General features: G+C 40.8%; 1 protein-coding gene across 3 annotated transcripts in view; it reads left to right on the forward strand.

Moving 5' to 3' along the window:
* Positions 1-13,184, forward strand: part of spo11 (SPO11 initiator of meiotic double stranded breaks) — a 101,950-nt gene that overhangs the window by 55,134 nt on the left and 33,632 nt on the right. Inside the window, exons 7-9 of one of the 3 annotated variants that reach the window (XM_053240554.1) lie at positions 9,799-9,835; positions 9,916-10,025; positions 10,966-11,045. The exons of the other annotated variants lie outside the window; for them this stretch is intronic. Coding sequence (XP_053096529.1) covers positions 9,799-9,835; positions 9,916-10,025; positions 10,966-10,977 — 159 coding nt within the window. The 3' untranslated portion in view covers positions 10,978-11,045. The remainder of the gene's footprint in view (positions 1-9,798; positions 9,836-9,915; positions 10,026-10,965; positions 11,046-13,184) is intronic. 3 annotated transcript variants of the gene reach the window in all.

The raw sequence follows: 13,184 nt of genomic DNA on the forward strand, positions 1-13,184 counted from the left end.
TCCAGGAACAACACCTGAAGAGTGCGGCAAGGACTATGGACTATCATGGACTACAGAGGCAGATCCCAAGTGTTGTGTGCGCCAAACACTTCCTGGTTAACAAACTTGACCATTCCTATAGACATTTTGACTGGCGCTGCTAATATTAGCATCCTGGCTACTACTAGCATTCCTGCTAATGCAACAGAAAGGAAGAGTTCTGAAAACCTGTGCTGACAAAATAGCCCCAGTGCTCACCACTATTTTCAACGTGTCCTCGAAACAGTCTGTTGTCCTCACAGGCTTTAAGAGATCCACCATTATTCCTGTGCCATAATCCAGGGGTTTTAAAACTGTGGGTCCCAGAGTGGTAAAAGGTGGGTTGCACAAAATCACTTAGCTGCAGCTAAATTTGTGTTGTGGTAAATGACACAAAAACCAGTGTAGTCTGATTCATAAACAAATGACTCTTAAGAGATGATTCTTTTTAAAAACACATGAAAATTCAAACTGACGTATCATTCACTGAATCAATCATCTGACTCATTTGAGCTGAATGGTAGGTTACGTCTGCGTCATTAACATATGCTAGCATTCAATGACCACAAGGGTTGAATCGGTCAACGTATGCTAGCTAAAATGGAAAAAGCATCCCAGACCTCTGTCAGCTGTTCAGATCAAAATCAAACAACAAAATCTAAAAAAGAGCCACGTAGAAAATATGACCAGTCTTACCTTGACATAGATTTTATTGCCTGCAGAGATCCAGATGGTGAGGAAGCCCCTCAGTGCCTTTTATGTTTAGAAAAGTTAGCCAGTGCTAGCATGAAACCCTCAAAACTTAAACGGCACCTCATAACAAAACATCCTACTTATACCAACAAAGGGCGATTGTATTTTCTTTTACAAAAAAAGAAGAGTATCTTCATCAGCAAAACCTGAGCAAAGGTAGAACCAGCATACATATTGAATCATGAGATCTAAAAGGCTACAAGTGATAGGTGAAGAGCTTTTTTCATTTCTTGAAATTTGTGCTGCCATGTCTGTGTAAATCAGTTGAGGCAGCAGGTTGAAACTACTGAGTTATACTCAGTTGTTCTTCTCATTATTTCAACATAGCCATTAGGCTGCTGTTTTGACATTATAATGGTTATCGTAATTTTTTCATATCTTACCATAAGTCTTTTGGTATTGCAATTAAACTTACATTTCATTCATACTATGACAAAGAAAATAAAAACCTCAAGACGCAAGACCCACACAGCACCAGAACATGCACTAATCAGCCATAACATTAAAACTATTGACAGGTGAAGTGAATAACACTGATTCAGAGGTCTTGTGGAGTCCATGTCTTGACGAGTCAGAGCTGTTTTGGCAGCACAAGTGGGATCTACGCAATATTAGGCAGGTGGTTTTAATGTTATGGCTGATTGGTGTATATTGTCCCTGGTCCACATCAGCATTTTTGTGAGACATACAAGGGCCATAAATTGTGTGTGTGTATACAATATGTATGTATGTACAGTTCCCACAGAAAGTATTGCAAAATATTTTTTCTCTATTATTATATATTATTAACGTCTTAATCTTTTTTAGTTGAACTGTCATAAAGGTATTTTATGGCAACATTATTTATAATGAAAGATGACAGTAGATTGTGTCATAAATGATGAGGCTAAATAACAAATATGTCATCACTGCTCTGACAGCTGTCTGACATCTACCTGAAATGTATGAGCACATCACACTTACCAGTTTAATTGTACAGATCAGGAAAACAATCATGATTTTATTTTCTTTATTTCCTCATTCCTCTGAAATTAATTTATAGTTACGCCACTGCCAGCACAATGCACAATGTGCTTCTGAATCGTTTTTAGACTTGAGTGTGACTTAGATCAAGCTTAACAAACAACCTGCATTCAGAGCACAGTCAAGCCAGCTATGGTACACATTTAATTCAATTCGATTTTATTTGTATAGGGTTATGCTTTACAGATATATATAAATTCTGGATATAAATTTAAGATTTTGTAAATTTATCCGTAATGAGCAAGCCAGAGGCAATGGTGGCAAGGAAAAACAGAGATGATGTTAAGAAGAAACCTTGAGAGGAACCAGACTCAAAAGTGTACCCATCCTCATCTGGGTGACACCGGATAGTGCACTTATAAATAATTTCCCTTCTATAACTATACACTCTATAGTCAAAAAGTGTAATTGTTTAACCAGAAATGTATCAATGTTCACATGGCAGTTTATGGTAACTACCATTCAGATATTTAAAAAAATGGGGAAAAGGCTACTGCTTGTTGGTTTTAGTTAAGCAGCGTGAGATGTATTGGAGTGGATACATCTGGTGTGGTGTGGTGGTGTGGTAGCACGCAGCGGCCTCTTTTGGCCACTTCACTTTTACCAGAAATGTGCATTGGAATGTGCACTGGTGAACGTATCCATCCCTGAAAAGGAGAAATAAATGATGGACTGCGGGAAGAGCTATGTGACCTCGGGCTGCTACGCGAACCAGGCCCTGGGACCACGGTATTGCCTGATGCCACCGACCGGGATAGAGGACGCTGGAAAGCGTGCATGAGGAAGCCGAAGCACGGTATCTGAGCTGGCATCTGTGCTAGGCTAAAGGCTAACCCTAGTCAATAAACCCTGGACAATAAACTGGACTTCCTCAGACTACAGATGAATACCCATCGTGAACTCAGGGACTGCTGGTTTTTCGTTCTTATGGAAACATGGGTCAACAACAGCATTCCAGATGCAGCCATTCAGCTAGCCGGGCTAACAACACATCACGCCGACAGGCTGCACTGCCTGGTAAAACTCGTAGTGGTGGCGTGTTTACACACACAACAAATGGTGCAAGAATGCTGTTGTTGTCTCAAGCTGAAATCAGTGCTGCTAAAATTCCACCTGCATGTTAATTTCACGACCCTTGGCACAAACATTTTAGACATTGTTTACACGAACATTCATGGTGCTTACAAGGCTCCACCCCGCCCCCACCTCAGCTGCTCAGTCCACATCTCTGTTATGCTAATCCCAGTATACAGACCCTTCTGAAACGTACCAAACCGGTTTTGAAACAGGTGAGAACCTGATCTGAGGGAGCCATTTCAGCACTTTTCAGGACTGTATTGAGCACACAGATTGGAATATGTTGAGAGAGGCTGCTACATTCCACAACACTACAGACAGAGGAACACACAGTGTCAGTGACTGGCTACAACAAGTGCACGGATGCTGAGACTTCCCTCAAGACCATCACAACACGTGCAAACCAGAAACAGTGGATGACTGCTGAAGTGCGCTTGCTGCTGAAAAGCCAAGACACTGCCTTCAGATCTGGTGACAAGGCAGCCCTGTGAACAGCAAGGGCCAATCTGTCCCAGGCTATCCGAGAGGCAAAGCAAAACTATGCAGAAAGAATCCACGGTTGCTTCCTAAACACGAAGGACATAAGGTGTATGTGGCAAGGCATTCAGGCCATCACAGACTACAAAGTTACACCACTTATCTGTGAGGGTGACCTCCACTCCCAGACACACTGAATGATTTCTATGCACGGTTCGAATCTCAGAACAACATGGCAGCGGGGAAGCCCACCCCAACTCCCACTTACGAAGTACTTTGTCTGCGGTAACTGTCAGGAAGACTCTGTCCACAGTTAACCCATGGAAAGCCGCATGTCCTGATGACATACCTGGCTGGGTGCTCATGGAATGTGCTGCTCAGATTGCAAATGACCTCTTAGACATCTTCAACATTTCCCTGAGCCAAGCAGTTGTCTCTGTGTGCTTCAAGGTGACCACCATCATCCTTGTGCCAAAGAAATCATCTGTGTCCTGCCTGAATGACTACCAGCCTGTTGCACTCACACCTGTCATAATGTGCTTTGAGTTGCTAGTCATGAAACACGTAAAGAGCAGTGTTCCCACCACACTGGACCCATTTCAGTAAGCCTACCATCCCAACCGCTCAACACAGGGTGCCGTATATGCTACCATCCACCATTCTCTGACCCATTTGGCCAAAAACTGGACAACTATGTAAGGACACTGTTCATAGACTTCAGTTCAGAATTTAACTCTGCTACAATGTACAGTTCAAATCACATCGTCACAATCACTACAGTTGTAGGCCTCATCAGCAACAAAGATGGGCATACAAGGAGGAGGTGAACCAGCTCACAAGGTAGTGTAGAGACAACAGTCTGTGTCTTAATGTTGATAAAACAAAAGAGGTGATTGTCTACTTCAGGAGGACTCCTGTAGACCACTCACCACTGCACATCAATGAAACAACTGTGGAGAGAGTCAAAAGCTCCAAGTTTCTTGGCGTGCACATGACAGAGGTCTTCTCCTGGACTCTCAACACCACCTGCCTAGCCAAGAAGGCCCAGCAGTACATCCACTTCCTGTGGAGGCTGAAGAGAGCCAAACACCCCCCTCCCATCCTCACCATCTTCTACAGAAGGACAATAGAGAACATCCTGACCAAATGTCTAACCATGTGGTTTGGGAACTGCACAGTCTCCGACCGCAAGATGCTACAAAGGATTGTGAGAGTAGCTGAAAAGACCAATGGGGTCTCTCTATCCACCATCGACATCTCATACAACAACCACTGCATCTGCAAAGCCACCAGTATTGCGGACGACCCCTCTCTCACTCATCTCATAGACTCTTCACTCTCCTGCCATCTGGCAGAAGGTACAGGAGCATCCGTGCCACCACCAGCAGACCAGACCAGTTTCTTCCCTGAGGCAGGTGAGATTACTCACCTGGGCTAGTCAAACACCTAATCCAGTATGACTCAATACCACTGCACACCGCACTTTAAAAAGCTCCATCAGACACTTTATGGAACACTAAATATATTGCTGCTATTGATGCTACCCTATCAGTAGTTTACAGTTTACAGCCCATGTTCTGTATTTTTAGTGTCCTGTGTCACACTGCTGTGTATTTGCACTATATGTAGTCTTGCATACTGTTGTGTGTTGCACCATGGTCCTGGAGAAACGATATTTCGTTCCAATGTATACAAGCTGTATAGAGAAATGACTATAAAATCCCACTTGACTTGATGTGTTCATGAGCTGTACAATTTTGGTCACTACACTGTGGTCGCTCTACTGTGAATTCTGGATAGTGTGAAAATGTTGAACAGTGGTGTAGGCCTACTGCAGGCCATTTCACCATTTATTTAAGTTAACGCAGGGCAAAGGAAATGAGGCTGTGGGCCGGATTTGGCCTTAAGGCCTTGTGTTTGACCCATGTGCTTTATTGTTTATACACTATATGGCCAAAAGTATATGGACCTGACCATCACACCCATATCTGGGCCATCCCCAAACTGTTGCCACAAAGATGTAAGCACACAATTGTCTAGAATATCTTAGTATGCTGTAGCATTAAGATTTCCCTGCACTGTAACTAAAGGACTCAAACCTGTTTCGTCGTATCAATACACAAAACGAGCTCCATAAGGACATGGTTTGCCAAGGTTGATGTAGAAGATCTTGAATGGCCTGAGCCCTGACCTCAACCACACTGAGCATGTTTGGGATGAATTGGAATGCCCATTGGAATGACCAAATCCCCATGGTTTTGGAATGGGTACCCATGGGTGTGATGATCAGGTGTCCTCATACCCATTACGTATGTATATATATATATACAGTCAGGTCCATAAATATTGGGACAGTGACACAGTTTTGGTAATTTTGCCTCTGTACACCACCACAGTGGATTTGAAATGAAGCAGTCAAGATGTGACTGAAGCGTAGACTTTCAGCTTTAATTCAATGGGTTTAACAAAAATATTGCGTTAACCGTTTAGGAATTACAGCCATTTTTTACAGAGTTCCTCCATTTTCAGAGGCTCAAAAGTAATGGGACAAACTAATATAATCATAAATATTAGGATTATTTTTATTACTTGGAGGTAAATCCTTTGCAGTCAATGACTTACCTGAAGTCTGGACCCCATGGACATCACCAAATGCTGAGTTTCCTCCCTTGAGATGATTTGCCAGGTCTTTACTGCAGCCATCTTCAGTTGCTGCTTGTTTGTGGGTCATTCTGCCTTCAGATTTGTCTTCAGTAAGTGAAAAGCAGCTCAGTTGGGTTGAGGTCAGGTGACTGACTCGGCCATTTAAGAACATTTAATTTCCAAGCTCTTGGGCTGCTTTCACAGTATGTTTTGGGTTGTTATCCATCTGTACTGTGAAGCACTGTTTTGCACATCAGTTTTGCAGCATTTGACTGAATCTGAGCAGAAAGTACAGCTCTGTACACTTCAGAATTCATCCTGCTACTTCTATCAACAGTCACATTATCAATAAACCCCAGTGACCCAGTTCCATTGGCAGCCAAACATGCCCATGCCATAACACTGCCTCCACATGTTTGACGGATGATGTGGTATGCTTTGGATCATGAGCCCTTCCTTTCCTTCTCCATACTTTTCTCTTCCCATCATTCTGGTACAAGTTAATCTTGCATCAGAACTGGTCAGGCTTTTTTTTAGAGGTTTTTTAGCAAAGTCTAATCTGGCCTTTGTGTTCTTGAGTGTTACCAGCGGTTTGCATCTTGAGGTAAACCGTCTGTATTTACGTTCATGAAGGTGGCTCTTGATTGTAGACTTTGACATTGATAGGCCTACCTCCTCCAGAGTGTTCCTGACTTGGCTAGATGTTGTGAAGGGGTTGTTCTTCAATAAGAAAAGAATTCTGCAATCATCCACTTTAGTTGTCTCCCATGGTCTCCCAGGCCTTTTGGTGTTGCTGAGCTCGCCAGTGCATTCCTTCTTTTTAAGAATGTACCAAATTGTTGATTTGGCCCTCCTAAAGTTCCTGCTATCTCTCTGATAGGTCTGTTTTGGTTTTTCAGCCTAATGATGGCCTCCTTCACTTGCATCAACACCTCTTTGGACTGCATATTGAGAGTTCCCATGAACAGCTACCAAATGCAAATTCAACACTTGGAATCAGATCCAGACCTTTTATCTCCTTAATTTATCATGATATAAGGAGGAAACAGGCCACAGCTGGCCATGAAACTGCTTATCGGTCAATTGTCCCATTACTTTTGAGTCTGTAAAAAATGGCTGTAATTCCTAAACGGTTAATGCAATATTTTTGTTAAACCCCTTGAATTAAAGCTGAAAGTCTACGCTTCCGTCACATCTTGACTGCTTCATTTCAAATCCACTGTGGTGGTGTACAGAGGCAAAATTACCAAAACTGTGTCACTGTCCCAATATTTATGGACCTGACTGTATATATATATATATATATATATATATATAATAAATATAATATGGACTGACCTTATCCGTCTGACATGCTCTGTAGAGACAGGGGCAAGCCATTTGTCTAGGAGGTCAAGGGCTTTGTTCGGCTTTAACCCTAGCACCTCTACATTACAGTATTAGGACTTCTGGACCAGTAGTGTTTAGGCATATCATCATATTTGCTCAATCCAGCTGATGGAGAGGACACATTGGATGTATGGGCTTTGGCTGCTAAATGCATACTGTAATGGCGTTGTGACTGTATGATCTGTTTGGTTTGTAAACTGCTGCGTGAAACGTGGCGTGTCTCTTATCAGCTTTCTCGTGGCTGCCCGTATGATGTGAATGGGTCAAATGGTTACATGTCATTGATTTGTAGAAATGGCTCACCCACCACAAATGGTGGCTTATCATTGGCGGATTGGCTGAATGCCTGATGTCATTTTTATCCTTGTTCTTTCTAGGGAGTTCAGTGATTGGTCATGATAGACAGCTGTTCTGGCAAAGCTATTTCAGTTGCAGCCTCAAAGACCGTAGCTTCAGCTAATGCACCTTCTTTCCATTTCAAGTGCTTCTAAGCTTTACAGACATGTTTCTTCATTTTTTGGCTGTGCTTTCTTTACCTTGACTTCCAGACTCTTTTTTGTGCATATACAGCTCTAGCCTTTGCAGCCTCTGCCCTTGCCCAAGCCTCTGTTGTAGTTATACTTGCTGATGATTTATGAGAAGAGGATTTAAAGCATGATCTGACCTCAATGTCTTCACCTTCCATCTTTCTTCATGATACGAAGAAAAGTGCAGATAAATATCTCAACCACTGATGACTTTAGTCTTACTTGTTCGTATTTTTACAACTCTGTGCTCGCTTATGAGTTCAGCTTCAACAGCTTGGCAGAGAGCAATCTCTCTCAAAACACACCTCCTTCACTTGCACATTTTTTGGCTGTGCTTTCTTTACCTTGACTTCCAAACTCTTTTTTGTGCATATACAGCTCTAGCCTTTGCAGCCTCTGCCCTTGCCCAAGCCTCTGTTGTAGTTATACTTGCTGATGATTTATGAGAAGAGGATTTAAAGCATGATCTGACCTCAATGTCTTCACCTTCCATCTTTCTTCATGATACGAAGAAAAGTGCAGATAAATATCTCAACCACTGATGACTTTAGTCTTACTTGTTCGTATTTTTACAACTCTGTGCTCGCTTATGAGTTCAGCTTCAACAGCTTGGCAGATAGCAATCTCTCTCGAAACACTATTGTAGTCAAATAGCTTTATTGCCGCTGGCCATCCAATGAAGAGTGTACACAGTAAAACTAAATATAGAGAAATAAGTAAAGAAAACAAAAAAAAAACAGCAAACAAAGTTAACAAGTTAACAAGGCACACTGAGATTAGCATGAACTCAGTTCTTAAACTACAGTAAATCATCCACTTGTAATCATTAGACTGACTAAATAAGGTAACTGTTAATAGGTGCTTCAAGGTGAAATGCACCTACAGACAATGCTTAAATGCAATTACAGATGCACATGTACAAATTCGAATGTCTGTTTACATTTAACACAACTCTAGCAACTATCTGGCCTACTGCTAACAAAATAACGTTCTTTTTAAAGAAGCAATATCTCATGTGCCACCTAGTGGCTGGAGCACAACAAACTGAATCAGCACAGCTCTCCTGCAGCTGTTATTCTAAGACATTTAATGCCTGTAAGCATTTAATGCCTGTTACAAGTAACTTAGGGCTACTTTTTTATGGTGAGTATTCTGAAAGCATCTTTTGAGGCATTACATTTTGTATTACTGCAGTTCGGCCCTAAAAATTTTTCAGGAATCAAAGCTTTTGTAGTCAGGTTTCCCATGTACTAGGCATAACAGACCGAATTGGGGAAAAGTCAGCAGCAAAGTATGCCTAATCAAATTTAAATTTATTATACATGGAATATTAGTTTGAATCAAGACTTGCTTGCAGTCACAATTAGTGTGACAAAAAAAAAAAAGAAAAAGGTGATCTGTTGTTGTTACAAAATTTTGACTGGGAATCTTTTTTTTTTTCCTTCCTTTGTGATATGTACTGGGTAAAATGTTTTGTATTCTGAACCCTTATTGATTACAAGAATTTTGTAATAATTAACTGATTACAAACTTTCCAGTGCCGATATATATTATTGTACTGAATTGTCTGTAGCCTCTATAATAATGACTGCATACAATAGTTAGTGCATTGCTGTCCTTAACTGCACTTCCAGAGATGAGCCAATTGCTTACAGCATTTGGTAACATTGCCAATTTTGTGTTCTTGTTCTCTAAAGCAACAATATTTGTGATAAATAGTGTTCTAATTCAGTCCACAACCTCAATTGTTGTCATACCTATGACAAAGTCGGTATACTTGCCAAAGATCTATATTTTTTGCTGTTATAACACTTTTGGCATAGACTTCTGTATGTTTAACAAAATTATTAATCACTGTGTAATGATTGAAATAATGTGTGTTTCTCAATAGGCAGTGCCTGTGTCTTCTAATGTCAATGGGATCATGAGTATCCTTTTCATTTCCTTAAGCAATCATTACCATCATGTGTATCCTTTGAAAGTGTTTGTTCTCCTTAATAGTATCAAGATATTGTGTCAGGTGCAAAATTTGTTCTAGTCATTGAAAAAGATGCAACTTTCCAGAGACTTTTGGATGATGAGTTTTGCACTCAATTCTATCCATGTATCATCATAACAGTAAGTATCGTTGCTGCTGAATAAATCCTGTTATTGAGAAAGAGCAGAAATAGATATTTTCTGCTAATTGGAGACAGTATCTGCTGACTTTGTATGATTCATTCATGTTCAGTTACTGCTTTATCCTGCTCAGGATCACAGTGGAGCCATAACCTATCCTGGGAACATAACCTGGATGGATGCTCCTCTATTGCAGGGCATCATACAAACACACATTCAAACACTTGATTAAAGCACAGAGAACATGAAACTTAGACAGTCACTTCAGCTTGGGTTTGAACCCCTCGTGGCTGGGAGGTTGCTATGCTACCTAATGCACTAACGTGCCACCATTGATGTGGTATCCTGTTGTGATACATTGCATGAAAGAGATGTCTGAATGTGATATTCTTATTCAGGGCAAACATGCCCTGGCAGTTTGTAATTTTAATTTATTCTTTTATTTATTCTCTTTTTCCTTGCTGAGTGAAAAAGGGATTCTCATTTTTAGCCAGTAACCTAAGTGGTCAAAATTCTAATCACTTCAGTGCTAATAGGTTTGGATTGAAAAAAAAATCACTCTTCAGAATCCACAGAACAGCAAAGATTAATATTGTTGGAACTGTCTTGGCTGGCGGATACCCACTGGACAGGTAGCTTCTAAGACATGGCCACAGATATAAGCATTTTTGCTCGCTTCATCTGAGGAGTAGGAGGAAGAATCAGCTCTTGGGCTATGCTAAGAATTCTGCTGAAGGGCACGAGTTCATCTGTAATATCGTTGAATTCAGCTAAGCCATATCTGATGCTAGGTCTTCCACATGTTTTGAAAGAGACTCCACACTCTTTCTTTGCTTTAATTTTCCTTATCAGTCTTTTTTGTCCATGAACATTTATGCCTAACAGACCATTTAACCTGTGACACTCGGGTCCAACATTTGCTTTTCTACTGATGCATCAGGAGCGGAACTGATGGACGTTCTCAATTTGCAGAGAGCTCAGACATTGACCACACAAGTGTGAACCCCACAGTATAGATTGGTAAGTCGCTTGGAGCCAAAATTACATACTGTTCCCTCTGAAAATATTTTAGCTATACACTAAACACATTTGAGGTTGAGATCAAAAGATGAGAAAATAGATCAGAATTTCAGCTTTCATTTCCTGATATTTACATCTAGACGTGTTAAATAACACAGACCCCGAAAACACCCCCCCACCACACACACACACACACACACTTTTTGGTGAGCAAAATTATTGGAAGAGATAGTCTTAAAGTAAATAACACTTAAAATTTGGTTGCATGTCCTTTGTAGTAACTGCATCAAGCTGGCAACCCACTGACATCACCAAACTGTTGCATTCTTGCATTCTTCTTTTGCAGTGCTGTTTCAGGTTTGCACTATAGCTTCTTTCAAGTGTTTTTGGGGTTTCTCCCTTCAGTCTCCTCTTCAGGAGGTGAAATGCATGCTCAATTGGTTTGTCTGGTGTTTGACTTGGTCAGTCTAAAACCTTCCACTTTTCCCCCAGATGTTCTGTTAGCAGTGCATTTTGGGTCATTGTCTTGCTGTATGATGAAGTTCCTCCTAATAAGATTGGATGCATTTTCTCTGTAAATTGGCAGACAGAACTTCTGAATTAATTCTGCTGCTACCATCATGAGTTACATAATCAATAAAGAATAGTGAGCCCTTTCCACAAGCAGCCATGCAAGCCCAAGCCATGACACTACCACCGCCATGCTTGACTGATGAGTAGGTTCCTTCTTTCTCCAGACTTTGGCCTTTCCATCACTTTGGTAGAGGCTAATCTTGGTTCCAGAACTTTTGTGGTTCACCTCTGTATTTCTTTGCGAATTCCAATCTAGCCTTCAGACTCTTATTGCTGATGAGGGGTTTGTATTTTGTGGTATGGCCTCTATATTTCTGCTTTCAGAGTCAAAGGTGGATTGTGATACCTTCACCCCTGCCCTGTGGAGGTTGTTGATTTCACTGACTGTTGTTTTTGGGTTTTTCTTCACAGATGTCACAATATTTTTGTCATCGACTGCTGTTGTTTTCCTTGGCTGCCGTGTTCATTTTCTGGTTATTACTGTACCAGTAGTGTTTCTTTTTTAGGGACATTCCAAATTGTTGTATTGGCTTGTGCATCAGCTTCAAAGTGACTTACTTTTCTTCCATAGACAGTTCTCCGGCCTTCATGTTGGTTTATCCTTTTTAACAATAAATGCAGTCTTCACAGGAGAAACCCAGGGCTCAAACCAAGAATAGACATTCAGAACTATTAATTGTTGAAACAAACAAACTAACAATCTAACAGGGCACATCTGTCAATCAGGTGTTCCAATATTTTTGATCACTTGAAAAATGGAGGGGTTCAAACAAAATGTGTATAGCAGAAACAAAAGAATCAGCCTTGCCATTCCAGTACTTTCAGAGGGGACTGTATGTAGGGAGACCAGCAACTGACCACAAGGAGCTAGTATTCCAATAGAAACCCACCAGGAAATTATAGAGAGTGAAAACATAGGCTTGCTACTTCTTTGAATAGTGGAGGATGTGAAAACTGAAAAAAAACTGAATTCAAATACAAAAATGACTCAGTGGAGTGCAAATAGGAACTGGAGAGAGGTAGGCTCCAAATTTAGTCTTTAGGCCCATGTTTCCTTAGATGGTGGGCAATATCAGAAAAACTCAGCAAACCAAGGGACACCAGTCTTGGTTATAGATTCATAGGTGGGTGCCACACAAATTCACAAAAACAGTTTGTAGCTAACTGAAAAAAGAAGTTGATATGAGTCTATCATCAACTTTGGAGGACAGGTTACATGTAGCTCCAACTGTAGTCACAAGCTTTTTCACAAATTTCACATATTTGTTCACAAATATTTTCTTTGTCTAGTAAAAAAAAAAAAATCCAGAGCCATTGTTGCAAGCTGGCTCTTGATACCTTCAATACAGTAAAGCAGCTTAGCTGTTTGAGAGCTATTTGATACCATGGAACTCAGAGACTTGAGAAACTTTCTTCTTTTGCTGCAAGCTGTTGTGCAGCAATGACCTGTGATTTTAAAGAAAAGATTTCTCAGATGAAAATAAATGAACAGCTGCTGACAGTTGCAAATATGTTTTGAAAAATATCATTATGGTGGGTTTCCTAGGGCTGCATATTAAAAAAAAA

This window comes from Pangasianodon hypophthalmus, chromosome 16 (genome assembly GCF_027358585.1).
Source record: "Pangasianodon hypophthalmus isolate fPanHyp1 chromosome 16, fPanHyp1.pri, whole genome shotgun sequence".
In the NCBI taxonomy this organism is placed as follows: Eukaryota; Metazoa; Chordata; class Actinopteri; order Siluriformes; family Pangasiidae; genus Pangasianodon; species Pangasianodon hypophthalmus.